Source organism: Lissotriton vulgaris, chromosome 4_1 (genome assembly GCF_964263255.1).
Source record: "Lissotriton vulgaris chromosome 4_1, aLisVul1.2, whole genome shotgun sequence".
NCBI lineage: Eukaryota > Metazoa > Chordata > Amphibia > Caudata > Salamandridae > Lissotriton > Lissotriton vulgaris.
The window spans coordinates 2,110,090,586-2,110,109,016 of record NC_141691.1 but is presented as its reverse complement, the minus strand read 5'-3'; the positions used below and the strand labels follow the sequence as shown (position 1 = coordinate 2,110,109,016).

Here is an 18,431-nt window from a genome sequence, read left to right as displayed (position 1 = left end):
CCTCAAGTTACCATTGACTTTCTATGGGAAACGAACAAGTTAAAATTTTAAAGATTAAGGACACTTCTAGGTTAACTTCGATGAAACCCTTTTAGACTAGGACCCTTGGAGGGCCAAGCACCTCAACACTACCAATGGACCAGTGTTACCTCACCCACGGAGGCCGGGTGCATAGGTGTCTTTTGATGACGGGTTTCTACAATGATTTCAATGGAGATGTGCAAAGAAGTGCTGCAGGCGACCAGAGAAAAAGTGTCTGGGTGGATCCAAGGGTAGATTGGAGATCTGAAGAACCTTAAAGCAGAAGGGACAGAGTCTGGGGCAAAAGCCAGTGACCAGGAAGGAACCATGAAAGAACCAGGCGATGTCAGGTGATTTCAGGTGAAGAAGTGAAACTTGTCTCTGCAGCCATGAGGTCCATGAGGTGTCAACGACAACCAGGAGCTGCATTTGATCTGCCCACAAAGGATCTAGTTGACTGCCATGTCGGTTTCCGGATTGGATCCAACAAGCCTTGGCAAATGCAATCCACGCAGGAATGAAGATTGGCTTTGGTGCAGACCAGCAAGGTCTGTGGCACTTCTCCTCTGCAGGGAAACTGGAGCAACCAGGAAAGCAAGTTAAGCTCAAAAGAAAGTCTTCAGGGGGCTCACTAGCCAATGTACTAGGAACTGGGAAGATGTGTTGAGCTGAAATGCAAGAGCGAGCCTCGGTGCAAATGGTGCTCACCTCTGGGGCTTCTCGTACTTCAATGGACAACTGCGAGTTACCTCAGGAGTCGATGCAATTATAAAAATGCAGAATGTCCAGGAGTTCCGGTCCCACGTCTCTCGTGTCCACCACGGGTCTCAGCTTTGCTGGGATCGTCGAGCAGCGCCAGAGATTCCTGGAAGTCCATGTCCTGTGTTGCAGAGTCTTCGAGTTCTGGTGGGAGCCTCGACAATGCAGACCGGCAAGTTACTGCTGGTGCCTGTTTGCACAGGGTGGTCACTCCTTGAATACAAGGGAGATGTCTTCTATCTTCCAGTCGAAATGGAACGTCGAAGGTCCAGGATTTGTGTTTCGTTCAGGATAATCCATAGTCCTACGGTTACAACTCCTATACTTATACCAAGTTAAGGGGTGGATTAACTGCTAGGTCCCTCCTATGGGTGAACCTGAGAAGGGGGTGGTTATAACCCTTTCCCTTTGTTCAGTTTCATGCCAGACTGGGGCTGGAGTGCCCCAGCAACTGGTGTGAACCGGGCTATGCCAGGAGCACCTTGTGTGCCCCAGGCAGTGTCTGGAAAAGCATTTGCTGAATGCAGCCCTCCCTGCCCCAAAACACATAAGCCTGTCTGGGGAGGTGCCAGCACCTCCTTGGACAGGAAACCTATTGTCCAGGCCTCCGCTGCCGGAGTTTCATCCAGCAGTAGGAGGTCAGACTTGTGTCTGTGGCAGCAGCATCCATTATGAGATGCTGAGGCTCTGTTTAACTTTTAAACGGGTGGTACAGTAACTACATGTCTTCTCCCTCTAGAAGGGTGGAATGCTACCCCCGCCACCAGAACTGGTGGGGGGGGTAGTATTCCAAAGTATTTGACACCTTACACAACATGTTTTGATAAAGCCAAACCAAAGTTAGCATTAACCGCGAGGATTGTAATGCACTTAAGAGAATATGGTATGGCTATATCATAGAACAGTATAAGGAGATGGTTTTGAAAGCTGCAGAAGGGCTCAGCTCATGCTAGGGAACCCTCTCACCTAAAACCAAGCACTCTGCCTCCAGGATTGATAAGGCCTGCCATAGGAGTGACTTATAGGTGCATATGTGTCTATATATGGTAGATATAGATATATTATATCTAAGTAAGGGGTGATTACACCACCTTACCCAGGCTGGGTGAACAGCCTGTGGTTTCAGTTTGGAGGGCCAGCCCCTGGTAGGCCTTGAATGCACCTATGCCCTGGGTACCTATGGTACACTATACAGCGGCTCACAAAGGTGACCCAGTACCCAATCTGGTATGTACCTAAAGTACATGGTATCAATTTGGAGAGCGAACAGCTAGGCTGTGGTCCTGATTAGCAGGGCCACAGCCAGTCTAAAGTCGAAAAACTAGAGTATCACAGCAAAAAGTGGGGGTGACAATAGGAAGCAGACCCTACTCTCCTACAGGAACAGGCCAGCCCGAACTTTCCAAGCCATGTATTCTCTGGACCGGAAACAAGCATCCTGGGACTGGTTTCGGATTCATAATCCTCATCAGCCAGGTTATCTTGAATCCAGTGGTAGAGTGAGCAATGGACTCATGTCCGGACATACCCTGCCAACTTAGGGCGAACAAAGCGATACCAAAGGGGATTATGGATGGAGCGTTTGAGCAAATCAAACACTCACCCCCAGTCAACTGATCTGGGTTTAATCTATCACCATTCTTTAGCTCACTTCACCACCCCAGTTCAGACATGGCCATATGCAAATCAGTCTGACCTGTGCCTCATGGGAACAGTCCAGCCCGAACTGCCAAGCCATGTCTTCTCTGGGCCAGAAACAAGCATCCTGGGACTGGTTTCGTATTCATAATCCTCATCAGCCAGGCTACCTTGAATCCAGTGGTAGAGTGAGCAAGGGACCCACTTCTGGGCATACCCTGCCATCCTGGCTGAAGAGGGCTAAAAGCCCGAAACCGGCCCTAGGATGCTTGTTTCCAGTCTAGGTAGGACCTGGCTTGGCAGTTTGGGCTGGACTGTTTCCATGGGGTACAGGGTCAAGACTGATTTGCATATGGCTGGTTTCAAACTGGAATGGCATGGAGAGCAATAGAACAATGGATTTAGGCCCAGATCTCTGTAATGGGGTGAATGTATGACATTGTTCTGCATTCTGTCCATCAACTGTTGTTTTTGCAGACACAGGAACAGGCATGCTCCCTCCCCTGCTGTAAGCCAATCCCAACACTGCAATTGCAGCAATGTAATTGTTGCAAAGCCGCCAATCACTCGTCCCCTAAGGAGTCCTTTAGTAGATAGGATCATACTTCTTTCACCGTAATAGTTGTTGGGGTATGATTGCAACATGTTTGATACCAAGCATGTCTTAAATCACAAGAGGGAAGGGCGGGAGAAGCGATGATTCATTCAGCTTCCAAAATAAGGTACAAAGATCAAGATAAAGGGGGAATGGATCACTTGCACTTGGGTTACCAGGGTTCTTAGTTATTGGTACCTTTCATAAAAAAAAACCCTCACACACCTACGGAGGTGGAAGGGCGGTATATCTTGGTTCTCCTATTCGTAACAAGACAGCATCATCATAGCGTTTAGTTTTTGGCATGCTGACCTCCACCTGGAGGTGAACCACTTGTATTACAGTAGTGTCCAGAGACTAAAACAATGTAAAAACTGTTAAACTGATCCCCTGAACATTTCACCGTACTATAAACTCCTCAAGGGAATCATGAGCACTCAACATCTCTTATAACAGCTCTCACGAACATTTCATAAAATAAAAACACTAATGACTTACAATTAGGCCCTGGTAGGTGCTCCATGACACTAATGGACTACACTCATCCACCCCCTTTTTAATAATAATTCACAAACTATTGTCGAGGAAGCAAAATCTTTAACAAGAACCTCCCTAAATGCAGCACATTGTTTTAATGCCACCTATCACCACCAACATAATTCAGAAACAATCCCTTTTCTAAAACAAAAATCATCATCATAAATTGATTTATTGATTTTCACTCCCTGCTCAGTCTCTTCCTATTGTCTATTTTCACAACAAAATAAATGTATGGTCGGAAGGGGCCCACGTCACCGATGGCACTGATTCCAAAGCAAGCACAAGCAGACACTCTCGCAACTGCAAGTGAGAGACACGCCGTGGGAGCTCCTTCGCTGGATTCAAAGTAAGTCCCCAACTAACCCCCCCTCCTCCCCCCTTTTTCGCCATAGTAGGCTGGGAGAATCCTGCCAGTCCGCCGTGGATGCCCACAGACGGGTTTCCCGGGTAATTGAACATCTTTAAAAGGGGTACATTTTGAGCGCTTAATGACAACACACAGGCTTTAGGAATGCACCATCCACCATGCCACAACTAATAGCGGCGGTTAAACATTTATAGTTGTCCCATGTTAACACCCTCGCTATTGCACTGGCGCAGACGTTCAGAGAAAAGAATGCGCCACTAACCGGGTGTCCTTCACCATGCACTTTTTTTAACACATGCACAATGGTGCAGGCATTTATAGATGACAACGCGCTTTCATACTGGTTTTTCTTAGACAAATACAAGGCTCACAAGCAAGCATAAACACTGTGCACAATCGGAACCTTTATTCTTATTGTGATTTACTACACTTCCGATATCTGCCAATCCGAAAAGTATAATTAATGAATACCTTAGATGCACAACTTTACAATGACAATGCGAAACCATCGCCTTCTTTAGAGGTCGTTGGCGCAACAATTTCAAGAATATACCATAAACGAGCCGACTAACAACACTGCATCGGCACAGTCTAAGAGCCGTCAATAGCTCTTACCGATGACATCCTCCGGAGGATTCAAAAAGAACTTCCAAATCTCACCACCAGTATTTATATCCGCTGAACCGCTCACTTGAACCTCTATCATAGTCTCAAGCCCTGCCGGGTCGGAATTATCACTGGCGGAGCGACTACCTTTTTGTACCTCTCTTTCCATTCAGCACTGACGAGTCGCGGAAACACTATGCCTTTGCGACGAAACACGTGTCGGCTGGCTTGCTCTGAAGTGATTAAAAGAGACAGAACCGTTGACACACCAAACAAGAATTTTTTGGGTTGTTTCTGCTCATGCTTTGTGTTGTAACTTACATGTGTTCACTTTGACACACTTTATATACTGACTAGTTGTGTGCATAGGGCATCCTGTTGAAGTTTCAGAGTGTGTTGGTTTTCCATCACACAATGTTGGGGGGTTATAGGGCTTTTCCCCTCAATCAGTTGCACCACACCTGTATTCTTTTGTAACTACCCACTACTTGCATCCACTATTAGTAGAGCGCACTTTTGTAAACTGTTTAAGAAAAACCCTTCTTCGCATGCTCATTGCTAGTTGTTGAATGCACAATATGGTGGGGTCAATAGTCTTGACCTTCATAAATGGTTAAAAATGGTTAACTTGCAACATCATGAGAATAGAAAGGAACTCACTCTGATTCAGTTTTCTTTCGGTATTTCACAATACTACAGGTACTATTGACCTATTCATCAGAGTGGACACACGGTAACCCAATTCAAACCACTGCACAAATAGTGCCACCGCACTTTCACCGGTCCTGACGAAAGCCCCCTAGACCCGGCTGGGCATATTGGGGCTGAAACATGTCGACCTCACATATGGACTACACTAGTGCGCTGGATTGAGTAACACAATCCATATACGCACACCCACTGTTTTTAAACTTCTTCAACATCCGTTTATTAATAAATAATTGCACTCTAATGAGGATGTAGAAAGAATTTGAACCTCACTTCACGCTGAGCACTTCATTTTTCAAAATGTTTTGGTCTCTGGACACTACTGTAATACCAGTGGTTCACCTCCAGGTGGAGGTCAGCTTACCGAAAAATAAAACGTATGATGATGCTGTCACGTTACGAATAGGCGGAGAACCAAGATATACCACCCTTCCACCTCCGTACATGAATGAGGGTTTTTTATGAAAGATACCAATAACTAAAAACCCTGGTAACGCAGGCACAAGTGATCCATTCCCCCTTTATTTTGTTCTTAGATACCAAGCATGACCAATTTGGGTGTAGCCGTTATATATTTTGCCATCTTGTAATGACTGATGTCCACTATAGATCTTAAAATGTCTGACCCTACTTTCAAAACTTAGAAAATCGACTCCGGAGTCTGTAGGGGTGTCCTGCTCATGCAGAGTCACCCTCACACTTGCAACAAAGCACCCTGCCCTTAGGACTGAAGGGCCTACCATAGTGGTGACTTATGGGTTTTAAGTGTAGTGACCTTAGATATACAGAAAATTATATCTGGTGTGATGGTTGCAAGCACCCTCTGACACAGGCTGCAATGGCAGGCCTATAGTCTGAGTTTGAAGTGGACTCCCATGGAAGGCCCAATACATGCTGCAGCCCATGGGAGACCCCTGGTGTACCTATGCCCTTGGTACCTTAGTACCATATAGTAGGGACTAATAAGGGTACACCCGTAGTCAATTGTGAATGTACCAAAATACTGACCAGAGCTAATTTAGGGGAGAGAGCACAGTTGCAAGGGTCCTAATTAGCAGGATCCCAGCAGACTACAGTCAAAACACACCAACAACAGGCAAAAAGTGGGGGTAACCATGAAAGCAGAGCCAACTTTCCTACACTAATACAGAAGGCAGTACAAATTTCTCACATGTTCTGTCAGTAGGCCATACAGGTGTGCAGAGTACATGTACATCAAGTGCATGGCCTCTCTGCAGAGCACACAGGGTGGTGATTCCATATGTGCCCATGGGAAAGTGTAAGATATGCAAATTGAGGAATTTAGAAATATGTGGGTAGAAAAAGGTTGCAAGTGTCTAACAAAGTGTCAGACCGCGGAAGAAAATGGAGTGAAGGGGCGAACAGGAGAGTCTGCAACACGGGAAACATCCTTTACAACTCAACTTTTACCATGCAGTGCTATTACAACGCAGGTTTTACAACGAAAACCATTACAACGCATTGCGCTGGGGGGGCGCTCTAGGATAGGGAATAGATTTAATTTACTATCCAACACCTTCCCTAGTGTCCACGGGGACTGGAGTTGGAATAGTAAATTAAACTATTCACTATCCAGCACCCCAAAGCGCTATGCGTTCTAATGGTATGCATAGAAAACCCGCGCTGTAACAGCATGCGTGGTAAAAGCATGCGTTGTAACGTCATACATCCCTGCAACACTCCCAAACCACTACCCCTTCCACAGATCTTATCAATGTTTAATTGAAAATCTTGTATTTTCAGAATCTGAACATTTTCAATTCCAAATTGTAGGACTTGGCTTTTTAGCTAAAGTTGCCTAAACGTTTTGCTTTCCCCCTAGACCTTTTTCCTTACATAGAGGAGTTGCCAATTTAGATGCTTTGGGTACTTTACCACTGCTGATCAGTTTCAAAGTGCAAGAGTTTCCTATGTAAAGTGTAATGGTAATTGGTTGGCCATGATTGGTATGTTTGCCTTACTAGTAAAGTCCCTAGTGATGTGCACTGTGTGTGCCAGGGCTAGTAATGAAAGGTGCGCAGAGAAGGGAACTCAGGCCTGCAAGTGTAGGGCCTGCGCGCAGTTTGCTAAGTTAGCATGTTGTCCTGACAAGTGCAACCACTTGTCAGGCCTTACTTTCCCTTTTGCGTACAAAGTGGGCACCCCTGTGGTAGGTCCTGGGTAACCCCTGGGCAGGGTGCAGTGTAAGTAAAAGGCAGGACATGTACTGAGGTGTGTGCTATGGCCTGACATTGAAAAACACTCCATTTCGTTTTTACTGGCGAAAGGACATTTTGCCCATAGGACAGAATGGGGGAGGCTGGGTAGTGTGTTTTGGTAGGCTAGTTTCCTATAAGTTTATAATGGAGAGGTGAAGTTTACTATGTATGAACTTACAGTGTCATAACACATCTTTCTATGAAAGTGGGTTTGTCTATGTGTGTTCAGAAACCTCTCTTTTAGAAAGTGGCTGAGTTTTGTGCTTGAAGCATTTCTGTGTGTCTCTTCTGAATTTGGATTCTCTGTCTGGATCTGAGAGATGAGAGGAGCTGCGGGAGGTCTCGATACAAGGGAGGGATTGACCTGCATCTGGAGAGTAGGTGAAGAGAAGCTCCGGGAGGTGAAGAGGCCTGGGATGCTGCTATAAAACAATTGACCCGTCGCCTGCTGAGTGATTAAGAATCCAGATCCCCAGTATCAAAGGGAGAAAGGTGACACTTGGAGGGAGACACCCAGAACTGATTTAGGGAGGGGTCAGGGATGGATGTATGACATTACAACGCATGCTTTTACCACGCATGCCTTTACAACGTGGTTTTTAAAAACAAACCTTTACAACGCATAGCGCTTTGGGGTGCTGGATAGTGAATAGTTTAATTTACTATTCCAACTCCAGTCCCCGTGGACACTAGGGAAGGTGTTGGATAGTAAATTAAACATATTCCCTATCCTAGAGCGCCCCCCAGCGCAATGCGTTGTAATGGTTTGCGTTGTAAAAGTTGCGTCGTAAAGGCACTGCGTGGCAAAAGTTGCGTTGTAAAGGATGTTTCCCGTCAGGGACACCTGAGCACAACAAACTTCAAAGACATTAAGGGGTATAACTATGAAAGCTGAAACTCCAGAACGTTGGAATGAAACGGAAATGGGTGGAGACTGAAAAGGCTTGGACCCATTCTGTGGTCAAGAGGAACCTCTGTTAAGGAAGGAGTTGTCATGGGGGTTGGGCCTTGCATTTACACAGTGTTAAGTTAGCATGAGCTTATTAGAAGTTTAAACACCATTTTCCTTTCTGCTGCCTTTGCCCACGGCACACGTTATTACAAATGTTTAGAGTCTAGAGGACTGTTTTGCTTCACACAAGAATAATATGTTTTTCTATACTAGCAGCTTGGCTTGGTAAGCGTTGTCTGAACAGTGAGTGCCGAGGCCTTCAAGATTATTTCAACACAGTGGTTGTTGTTCAGTCTGATCAGTGCACGTTCTAGACATAACATATATGCAGCTGTGGCCACCTCTGATTTTGGCGTGTTTAATAATGCACTGCACAGCCATGCTCAAACACACTTTGGAGAACATTCGCATGGAGAGAGCTGGTGTAGAAAATGATGTGATCCATTTCTACAAGGACCAGAGATATGGGGCCGCCCTTGTAAACCCAAAAGACCTTCTGTAGATATAAAATAACCTAATTACAAGGGAGTGTGAAATCTAGGTGTAATCTAGTTTCCATTTAGCATTTTAACATGCTTTCTCCCTTTGTATTTTATGGGATAGTAATTATGCTGATAATCTTGTTGCTTATAATATGTCTGCTTGTATTAGCTAAGATACTGCGCTTGAGAACACGGCATTAGAAATAAATATTTCAAACTTGCACGTGTCTTCATTTACTCCCCGTTTTGGACTAGCATGAGTGTATAACGAAAGAGGGTTCATGTGTTCTACATTGCTGAGGTATTCTAAAGTTCCATGTTCTGGGTTGTCTAATCATTGGGGGTATGGAAGAACCAATGAGACACTGATTGCTAGTCTGGTACTGAAGAGACTGCTAGGGAAAGACCAATCCTTGCTTCGTGATCTGGGGCTGATCTGCATGTTGTTGTTCTAACGAAGGAAGAGGCTGTTGGGACTGTGCTTGGAGGCACTGGGTCCCCCTGCTTGAGAGAGACTGTGCATTGTTCTGTGGCTTGTGACCCAAGGGCCCAAGGTGAGCTGGCTCCCTGTTTGGAAACACAGAAAAATAAAAGTTTCCGGAGAAGTTTCAAGCAACGCGATGGGCGCGTGTTGTGGCAGCTTGAGACCCTCAGAAGGTGTCACTTGGGATCTTGGACACACGGAGGAGACGTCAGAGTCAGGCGTGCTTGGTGCATCGTAGTTCACAGGTGGTGTTAGTGAAGAGCGACTGGTCCGTGTGTGCACTGAGCTGGAGAGAGACTTGGACGCGCTTGGTGTGTGTTATGGTGCACCGCAGGCACTGGTGAGGAACGTCTGCTCAGCGTGTGCACCGCAGGTGGAGTGAGCCTTGGACGCGCAGGGTGCATGTTATGGTACATCGAGGGCGTTGGGGAAGAGCGCCTGGTCATCAAGTGCACCGGAGGAGAAGTGAGGCTCAGACACAGTGAGCGTGTTGAGGTGCGGCCGAAGGCCTTGGTGAAGAGCGCCTGGATATCAGGGCACTGGAGATGGAGTAATTCTCAGTGAAGCAGCATGAGTGATTTGTTGCAACCGGGGACTGTGGAGGTGATCGGTTGATCATCGTGTGCACTGGAAGAAAGTGAGTCTCTGCAGCGCGGTGTGCGTGTCTTGGTGCCAACTGAGACCGCAGGAAGGAGTGCCTGGTGAGCGTGCACTCGGAGTCGACGAGAAGTTCCATCAGCGTTGTGTGTGTGGCTTTGTACCAGAGGAGACCCGGAGGGTGAGGTGGTGAACGTGCACCCGGAGTAAAGGTAATCTCAGGGGCGTGTGGTATGTATGCCCAGGGGTCACCTGTAACCTTCCTAATATTCATTGCCCGGACTGGCAGTACTGGAGGACCTGAGCTGCGAGGCTGAGCCGCTGAGGCCCGTTGAGAGAGTTTTACATGGAAGGCCCAGTTCGAGGAAGGAGGAGAGGAGAGTGGGGTCACACCCCCAGGAAACGTCGATTACTACCTGGGCGGGGTGGGACACTCTCTTGGCCTCTCCATCCTTCTGATAACATGAGCCTTATCTTCAGTTCAGAGTGGGGCCCGTACTGACGAAAGGAGTGGCAGTACTGGGGCCAGAGTAAGAAGCAATACTTTTTGTCATCATTGAACTGTGTGGGGACAACTGTTATCGAAGAGGCTGATTATCGAAATACACTTTGCCAATACTGCTGACTGTCTTATGACGCCTGACATTATTATTGCATAAAGAAGTACACGATTGTAGTGCTACGCATTGCATTATTTCACTCTTGCTAAGTACAGGATTGTAGCAGCCCACATTGCATTATTTCTTCATGGCAAAGTACATGATTGTAGCTGCCTGCGTTGCATTATTTCTTCATTGCAAAGTACGTGATTGGGGTGTGACACTTTGCATTATTCCTTCATTGCGCAGTACATGAATGTAGCGGTACGCATTGCATTATTTCTCCCATTGCAGGTACCGGGGTGTATCGTTATGCATTGTATTATTTATCCGTTGCTCAGCACAGGATTGTATCATTATGCAGTGCACTATTGTTTGTCATTGCAACATGTGTGATTCTAGCATTGCGACCACCATAGCGTTTTGAAAGCGGTGAATGGGATTTGAAACTACCATCCAGCCAGATCAAATATTATCCTTTGTCCTATGTTGGCTTATGTAGCGTGTGGTCTGATCGTATATCTTTTTGTATAAAGTTTATACTCGCTTTTACCAAACTCGTGTAGAGTCCATTTGAGGTGTCACAAAAACATTTGTGCCTTGAAGATAGACCAGGTTGCTTGTGCCAAGCTACTAAGGGGGTGAGCAGGGCTATCTCAAACCGTGTCCTTACTTGGGCTAATGTTGAGTGGGGAGCCCCAGGTCTCGCCATTGGTGATAGTGGTGTGAGACTGGGACTCCGGCTTCCAACACAAATATTCATAACAAAATAATTATTGTTATTTATTTAATTGGCATAGCCAAAACGCACTGGCAAAGACAATAGATCTGATTTGTATGAGATACGTGTGTTGGTTGCTTTCTGTACAGAAGAATCACAGCTATGCACCCAAACAATGGTCAGGTGGCACCCTGAGTGAAAAACTGAATTTTAATTTTCATGTTTTAAGCAATACCCTTAATTACATAGGCCTCTCCTCTAGGACAGGATTCCTAATAACGCTTATTTATCCTCGCCCCTTTTAGAGACCCCACCCCTATCTTTTTCATCCCTCTTAAGGCACTTCCCAGAAGACCACTGGACCAATGTGGGTTTGTTTAATTGCTTTAAGTCTGTCTTTCACTGAATAAAGAATTATACACTGCACAAGAGTGTCTTTGCTGCAAAGGGATCCTCATCTTACATGAAGCACTAATTGGACTGGACTTTGATGGATGTCGACTATAAACTTATCTAGGAACCTCCCTTTTGCAGTGACGTCAGCAGAGAACATGCCCTCACTCTGAAGTGATGAGCACCTTGAGAAAGATGGGTACATTTTATTATATTAAATGAATATTACCCAGTAAACAAGGTAAATAAAGATATGACCTTCCAATAGACCTGGGCATGACTTGCAACGGGAAACAGGCCACCCTGGCTGCATCACAGAATGGTATAAACAAACTTTTGAGATTCAGATAAGAGACTCTTATGTCTAAGGTGCTGAGGAGAGGGAAGAGGTGGGGAGCTTCCACACCAGAAGTACACTTCTCCTGGCTCTAGGAAGACATGTGAGCTACTACCAGGTCTAATATCTTATGGGGAAGGCTGCTGTGACAGCACTCAAAACCTCACATACACTTCTCATGACTCTAGATACATGTATGACAGTACCTGGCTTCTCTGGCATTGGTTCTATGTGTGTAACAGCACCTGACACCTCTGGCACTGGTTTATTGTGTGTGAGTGGCAATGCCTTGCACATCTGGCATTGGCTCTGTGCGTCCGTGTGTGGGTCTGTGTGTGTGAGACAGCACCTGGCATCTCTGGCACTGGCTCTATGTGTGTGTGTGTGATTGCACCTGACACCTCTGGCACTGGCTCTATGTGTGTGTTTGACAGCACCTGACACCTCTGGCACTGGCTCTGTGCGTCTGTGTGTGTGTCTGTGTGTGTGTATGGAAGCACCTGACACCTCTGGCACTGGCTCTATGTGTGTTTGTGACAGCACCTGACACCTCTGGCACTGGCTCTATGTGTGTGTGTGACAGCACCTAACACCTCTGGCACTGGCTCTTTGTGTGTGTGTCTGTGTGTGTGAGACCGCACCTGGCATCTCTGGCACTGGCTCTATGTGTGAGTGTGAGAGCACCTAACACCTCTGGCACTGGCTCTGTGCGTCTGTGTGTGTGTTTGTTTGGGAGACAGCACCTGGCATCTCTGGCTCGACATGTGTGTGTTTGAGCACCTGACACATCTGGCACTGGCTCTACGTGTGCGTTTGATAGCAGCTGGCACCTCTGCCACTGCCCTGTTTGTGTGAGACAGCACCTGACACCTTTGGCACTGATGCGACATGTGTGTGTGTGTGACAGCACCTGGCAATGACACCATGTATGTATATGTGTGACATTGCCTGCCACCCCTGGCACTGGCTCTATGTGTGTATGTGACAGAACCTGACACCCCTGGCACTGACTCTACATTTGTGTGTGTGACAGCACCCAACACCTCTGGCATCCCCTCTAGGAGCAATCTCTGAAGTCATGTACTTTGGCAGAATAGTAGACTTACCAGTCAGTGCAGCGAATATCACCACCAACAGCATTAAAACTTCACAGATCACAAGCAGCACTCGAGCGGATAAAGTCACTGTAAGAGAGGAGACAGAACAAGGGCTTAGAGAAACGTCATCTCACAAGGGAGAGTAACTGCACAGGATGGATGTGCGGATTGACCTGTGGAGAAAGAGCTGCTAGAAGGTTCAGTTGGGTATCCCTTATGAGCAGAGCCTGGGAGCAACCCATCCTAAGAACTGGACCTACAGGGGCCGTGATTCACAAAAGGGGAACTTACACTGTTGTGTATATTTACACTTGCTCTAGTAACTTTACTACTTTTTGGTATTCACAAACTACAAGTATAACACATTCTAAAGTTACTCGTAGTAGATTTACTACAGCAAGTGTAAATGTACACTGTAAGTTGGTTTAACCGTCTGACCACACATGTGAAATTAGGAACCTCTAGGCTTCTATGCACTCAACAGATGGGCATTCAGTAGGACAAGGGATAGGGGTTAGGACTCTACAGGATAGGGCTGGGTTAGGATTAAGAGCCTCTATCCCTTACTCAGAGAGCATGGGAGTAATTTAGTCTGGGAGGACTGAAAAAGCCCTTTGAATCTTGAAATGAAAAAGAGGGGTGTAGGAAAGTAGGATCTGATTCTTATGGTTATCCCCACTTTTTGCTTGAATTGATGCTGTTTTGACGAGTCTGACTCGGATCCTGCTTATCAAGACCCCAGTCTATCTGCGTTCTCCCTAAACTGTTGTATTCAGTACCTAGGTCATCCCAGATTGTATACTGGGGTACCATTGTGAGTCCCTAATACATGGTACCCATGTGCCCAGGGGATGGGAACCCCAGAGATCCTCCATGGGTTGAAGCATGTATTATGTCATCCATGAGGGACCATTCAAAATGGAACTTACAGGCCATTGCAGCCTGTGTAGGTTGGTGCATGCACCACTTACAAAAGATGTAGGTTTAATCTATCTACGGGTCACTGCACTTAAAACCTATAAGTCACCCCTATAGCAGGCCTTTACAATCCTAAGGGAAAGGTGCTTGGTGCTAAGTCAGAGGGTGCCCCTGCATGAGCAAAACACCCCTGCAGCCTACAGAGTCCATTCCCTGGGTTGTCAGTGAAGCAGCCATATACTATATAGAGGGGCACAGCGTAATTACGCTATGACCATCTTGAAACTGGCAGCAACTAATCCAATCATGTTTGGTATCAAACATGTTGGAATCATACCTCCCACACCGTAAGCAATGTGGGAGGTATGATTCCAAGCATTGGAAGAGCCCTCCGTTAAGCTCTCAGTGTGACAGGTACCAGCCTTCTAGTCCCAGACAGCACAAAATGGTTGCCACCGACCAGAGACACATTTCTGCCCTCTTGCTTCTGAGCCAAGCTCGAGCAGAGAAAGGTGGAACAATAGGCATCCTGTCTCAGGGAGTTGTAACCACCTCCCAGACAGTATTTAGTGTATTAGGGCTGGGTGTGTGTGCTTGCCACCACCCGAAAGTCTGCATGAGGGGCACATTTAGTGTCCATGTGCATAGTCCAGTTCAAACCAGTCCTGGGAGCGGTTGTCTCCCACTCTGGCACAAAAATGGGCAAAGGACATGAGAGTAAACTCTCCACTGGGAGGTTCTCCTGTATCATCTAAACCATTTTTCTAGGGTACTAAAGGGCTTACCTGAGTGTATGTCCCTACATTCATCGTGGGATAAGATTCAGAACAGATACCACTGCACGTCTACCGCCGGACTTTGCTTGATCCTGACTTTGTCTCGCTTCCAGTCTGCTGCATCGTCTGTGCCTGTGCATCATATAGGAACCTTCCAAGGCCTGTAAAGCATCAAGGACATCCAAAGCTAATCTCCCTATGGGTGAAGGAGTCACTCCCCCCCATTCACAGGCACCACAATACTGCTGACCGGTCTGCTGATCCAGAGCTCCTACGGACTCCGAAGGGTTCAACAACACAGGAGGTCGGTTTCTACATCCCTCGATGCTTGAGATGTCCTCTCACCGAGTTTGAGGCCAATATCCCTTGTGGGGATGCTATACCGGAACCCCTGTGTACCGCGTACTTTTGCAAGTGCAAGTGCTTGTTGGCAATTCTGCAATAAATGCATTTGGCTTCAAATAGCCCCAACCGCCGGCACCTTCTCCTGAAAAGATCTTCAGCCACATGTGCACTGTGGTTTGCAGTTTGGTAAAGCAGCCCGAGGTCCTCAAGCAAATCCAGTGGGACAGGACCTGTGGGTCCTGTGGAGGATCCTTTACCTATTGTTTGGGATCCCCTGATTGCTCTGGGCTTGCCTTGACTCCCCTGCTTTTGGTGAGTCGCCTAGACCTTGCTGGTCCTCCTCTGGAAACTTCTTGACTTCCTGCGTGGGTTGCTTTTGCCAAGGCTTGTTGGTGCTCCCGCCGGACACCGACCCCTCAGCACTCGATATCCTTCATGGGACAGCTCGTATCTGGCACTTGGTCATCATCCGCATCGCCTGGTCCCCACAGCTGCCAAGGTCTTCAACTTCTTTCCTGAAGCACCCGACATCCCAAGTGACCTAAACTACGTCCCCTCTGCTTTCAGGTACTCTTCTTCAAAAATTCACGTTTGGATTCTTACGTACACTTTCAACTCTTCCAGCAGTGGCACTATCCTGTTGTCCAGTGAAAAACTGGGGGGAGTCCCAAGACACTCAGCTAATAAGAACCCTACAGTGTATTTCCCTATTATATCTCAAAACGCCAACTTTCCTCAAAGGATGTACAGTCTTATACAATTAAAACCGTATGCTACACGAATCAAGAATCCTAAACAGTGTGTGAGTTATAAAAAATTTACAATTTATTACAAATCAATTAAAACAATGTTATACAACATGATAATAGTGCCAAAAGATCAAATACAGTTTCAATATAAACATAAAATCATTAAAATACACGGTTAAAAACGATCAATGAATCACAGTTGTTGGAGTTGTCGACGCAGCGTTTCGGTGTGTAAAGGATACCACCTTCTTCAGGGCAAACAATGCTATACAAAAGAACATGACAATTAGATACATATCGTAATTCATGAAACCTAGCATTCTTTAAAACCACATAGTTACTACTGTTTTTAGGCACATTTTTAACACACACTTAAGTAGATAGTTTCTATTGATCAGAGAGGACTTCACATTGGTACATCTTACAGGCATTTGAGTTATAACATGCTATACATGTGGTTCTTAGCTATGGAACAGAAGGTCACCATCTAGGTAGCTTCTGAGGGGAAATCAAAAGGCATACCTGTGAATTGATTATTTACTATTCCTCTCGTGTTAAATTTAGGAGGATGACTAAATCAATGTCACTCAGTTTTGTCGAGCATCTGGTCTGTTTAATTCCAGTGCGAATTCCCTTTCTGTGAGGAATACAGGGTCACAAACGCGTTTTTTTTAGAATTGTAAACATTAAGTTTGTTTTATCAAATTAGACCCATTGATAGTAATTGGCCCGTTTCTCTTTACCTTATTCTTTCTGGAACTTTGTATTTGAAGAGGATGATGCTGGAGGGAGGCCACCGTATTTATCAATAAAAAATCACTGAAAGTGAAATGAATTACGGTTTTTAATTGCCAGGCAAAGAGTGTATTTTTTATTACTTTTTTTACACAGTCTCTGCGTGATAGTAAACAATACCTGGGCCTACCACTGCTTGTGGTTTATTACCATTAGAAAAAATGTATACTAATGCCGCAGTTGATATTAGAAGTTTTTACTCTCTAGTACTTGAATTTCAACGGGGGATAGTGCTGTATCTGAAAGATTGATGACGGGGGCTTTGTCTAAATGTCCCAAGTCTTCTGACTCCTTGTATGCGGTCTCTGTTGGTATTGAAGTTGAGGAACATATTTGCCCCTCCCTCTCCCTCTCCCTCTCTGTTGGGTAAAGTTCTGTCGTTGTTCTAAAAAAGGAAGTGAGGGCTTGTTTGGACCTTTAGGGGTATCTTGTTCTTTGTTGTTATGTCTATTATCATTTTGAACTTCAGTCTCACTGTCGGAGCTGGTATTGGAAGTATCAAAGAATCTGACTTTCTTTTTTTGGATATTATTATCCCTGATGTTATTGCCATGGTTTACGATATTGGGGCATTTCTCTGGGTCGGTTATAGTAATCTTTTTGTTGGTATGGATAGGTGAACTCAGGATTATACTTTGCTACGTCATTTCCTAATTTGTTACTCTTTTTGTTAAATAGGTAGTCCCTGTATCCATCGACATCTTTTTGGATGTCTTCTAGTTTTTTGATGGCATCATCTAGTGCAGTGTTTTCGCTCAGTTTCTTTTCTAAATCTTTGAGTTCTTGTCTTTCAACTATTAAAATGTCGGAGGCTGTTTCTATAATTAAAAGCATCCAGTCGCGGCTGCATCTATTTGCGACCAGGGTCCATTTTTCAATAAATTTGTGGTTTCCAATAAAAATACCAGGTTCGTTAGTGACCTGAAGACCCTTCGGGATTATCCTGTTTTTACAGTAATCAATTAAGAAATCAGAGTGTAACTCTGTGCGCATAATTCTTTTCTTTGTATTCCATAATTTGCGCCATTCTTCCTCATCTGTGTTATTAATTTGGGCAGATGATATGTTTTTTGTAGTACCATTAATAATCTTGTTAAATTGATCTTCGTTGTAACTTAAGATCTTTATGCCCTCCATATTGGCTACTGATGGAACAAGGTGTGAGAAACACCTCCCCGTTTAACAAACCGTGTATACGTATGTAAAAAAGCGAGGGAGGCCTCCTTTTCAGTGCAATCTGGGACAAGGAGATAGAGAGTGAAAAACTGGGGGAAGTCCCAAGACACTCAGCTAATAAGAACCCTACAGTGTATTTCCCTATTATATCTCAAAACGCCAAATTTCCTCAAAGGAGGTACAGTCTTATACAATTAAAACTGTATGCTACACGAATCAAGAATCCTAAACAGTGTGTGAGTTATAGAAAAATGTACAATTTATTACAAATCAATTAAAACAATGTTATACAACATGATAATAGTGCCAAAAGATCAAATACAGTTTCAATATAAACATAAAATCATTAAAATACACGGTTAAAAACGATCAATGAATCACAGTTGTTGGAGTTGTCGATGCAGCGTTTCGGTGTGTAAAGGATACCACCTTCTTCAGGCCAAACAATGCTATATAAAAGAACATGACAATTAGATACATATCGTAATTCTTGAAACCTAGCATTCTTTAAAACCACATAGTTACTACTGTTTTTAGGCACATTTTTAAGCACACTT

General features: G+C 45.2%; 1 protein-coding gene across 1 annotated transcript in view; it reads right to left on the bottom strand.

The window, feature by feature from the left end:
• The window catches only part of LOC147725142 (NKG2-C type II integral membrane protein-like), a 198,632-nt gene that overhangs the window by 139,876 nt on the left and 40,325 nt on the right, over positions 1-18,431 (bottom strand). The window contains exon 3 of the mRNA XM_086918185.1: positions 13,125-13,202. Coding sequence (XP_086774311.1) covers positions 13,125-13,202 — 78 coding nt within the window. The remainder of the gene's footprint in view (positions 1-13,124; positions 13,203-18,431) is intronic.